Genomic DNA, 1697 nt, shown 5'->3' on the forward strand with positions numbered 1-1697 from the left:
AAATCTTTCAGTCGTATTAGTTAAACAAAGTTAGTGACCACGTGAAAAACGTCTCTCCGTGAACGTGTCCACCCACATTCACAAGAATTCCCAAGTGACTGCCTATTGATCGAACTTACGAGCACTATGATTGGTTTATTTTTGGTCACTACTCGCCCTAGTTTTCATCACTGTTAAATTAAATTTTAGGCGCTGTTCGAGTCCACAAATAACGTACTTAAGTGAAAAGGGCAAAGTTATAGTAGTAACTCACGTGACCAACATTCTCTGCAAGCACTCAACACTGAAGCATTTGAAGTTTGCTGCGCTACGTATAAAAGGAAACCAGAAAACCAATTTAAAAGTTCCCCAATTAAGGACGTTCGCGTCCGTTGCTACTGCGCATTTTTTCGCGCATGTCACGCACACGTCATGCATCGCAGACCATGAAGGTAAACATGATGCTAAAAACAGTCAAATTAGTTCTGACTTGTCCTGGGTTGACTTCATCGTTGAGAACGCCACCAAACGACTATATTCATTAAGGGTACTCAGGAAGGCTGGCGTTCAGCAAGCAAATCTTGCTCTTTGATCCGGTCTGTTCTGGAATACGGCGCGCCAGTGTGGTGCGCTCTTCTTGGGTACCTTTAATGTTATTGAGTCGGTGCAGAGGAGAGCATTAAAGATAATCTGTCCCTTAGTTTAATATGAGGCTGCACTTACTACTAATTAGTACTGGTCTCGTCTCTCTTGAAGCCCGCCGTGCAAATCTGTCAGCGAAGTTTTTTAGAAAGGCTAAGGAGACCCCACCCATAAGAGATGTTATCCCTCTGGTCACTCAAGTTAGCCATGGCTACACATTTGATAATATCTGGGTCAGCTAGTGATGTAAAAGTGAACGCGCGAATCGAAAGGTTCAGGAGTTTTATCACTATGCGCTATGTTTAAATGTATGTGATGTATATAATTTTACTGTTCGACCCCTACTGTAATTCAGCTTTTGCTGCGAGAGTACGGTGAATGCTAAACTTGCTGTTTTTCGGTCAAAACTACGTGAAAATTTAAATTAGTACTTAAGCTCACACGGACTATTTCCTGACGACCCACAGAGAAGATATGAAATGTATTTATGGTACAAAGAGCTATTCGCATTTAATTTTTGGCGCTTTTCTGAAGATATCGTCTCGAAATTTGAAAAAACTCAATCCATTTCTATCCTCTTCAATCTTTGTTCGCAAACGAGAAAGAATAGCTTCAGTTCACTTCAGTAGTTATTGGTAACAAAACTACAGCATTATTTTGGGTCTTCATTGATGCAAAAACGTCTTTTCGTGTTCTATAATAGCTGTGGACCCAGGTCTTCTCGGAAATGTCACGCAATGGCGTGACAGTGCGAATAGACATTCGCTTTGAGAGCTTCGCAGCGATTTTTACTCTCTTGAATGCTCGGTGACCCCCTTTTTGCTTTCCGTAGATCACTTCCTTTCCTGATGTTGTCCATTTTAACAAAAAAAATCTGTTTGTGAGAAGTTACAAATATTTCGCCTTTTATGCGCTCGTGCGGTCGAAATTTCTCTCTTAGACTAATATGTATCGTTTTACAAGGTCTATTTCACCTCAGAAAAAGACATCAGCTGCAGCTGCAGTTTGTTTAGTCATATTAGTTTTGTTGAATTGAGTACGTTTACCTGATCTAAATTTCACTAATGTAGCTTTTT

The 1697-nt window shown here is 40.4% G+C and overlaps 1 protein-coding gene across 1 annotated transcript in view; it reads right to left on the reverse strand.

Annotated features, from left to right (window-relative positions):
- LOC138012701 (tricarboxylate transport protein, mitochondrial-like) overlaps positions 1–374 on the reverse strand; it is a 14898-nt gene extending 14524 nt beyond the window's left edge. Inside the window, exon 1 of the mRNA XM_068859560.1 lies at positions 254–374. Coding sequence (XP_068715661.1) covers positions 254–264 — 11 coding nt within the window. The 5' untranslated portion in view covers positions 265–374. The remainder of the gene's footprint in view (positions 1–253) is intronic.
- Between the last annotated feature and the right edge of the window lie 1323 nt (positions 375–1697).

This window comes from Montipora foliosa, chromosome 8, assembly GCF_036669935.1.
Source record: "Montipora foliosa isolate CH-2021 chromosome 8, ASM3666993v2, whole genome shotgun sequence".
NCBI classification, from domain to species: Eukaryota; Metazoa; Cnidaria; class Anthozoa; order Scleractinia; family Acroporidae; genus Montipora; species Montipora foliosa.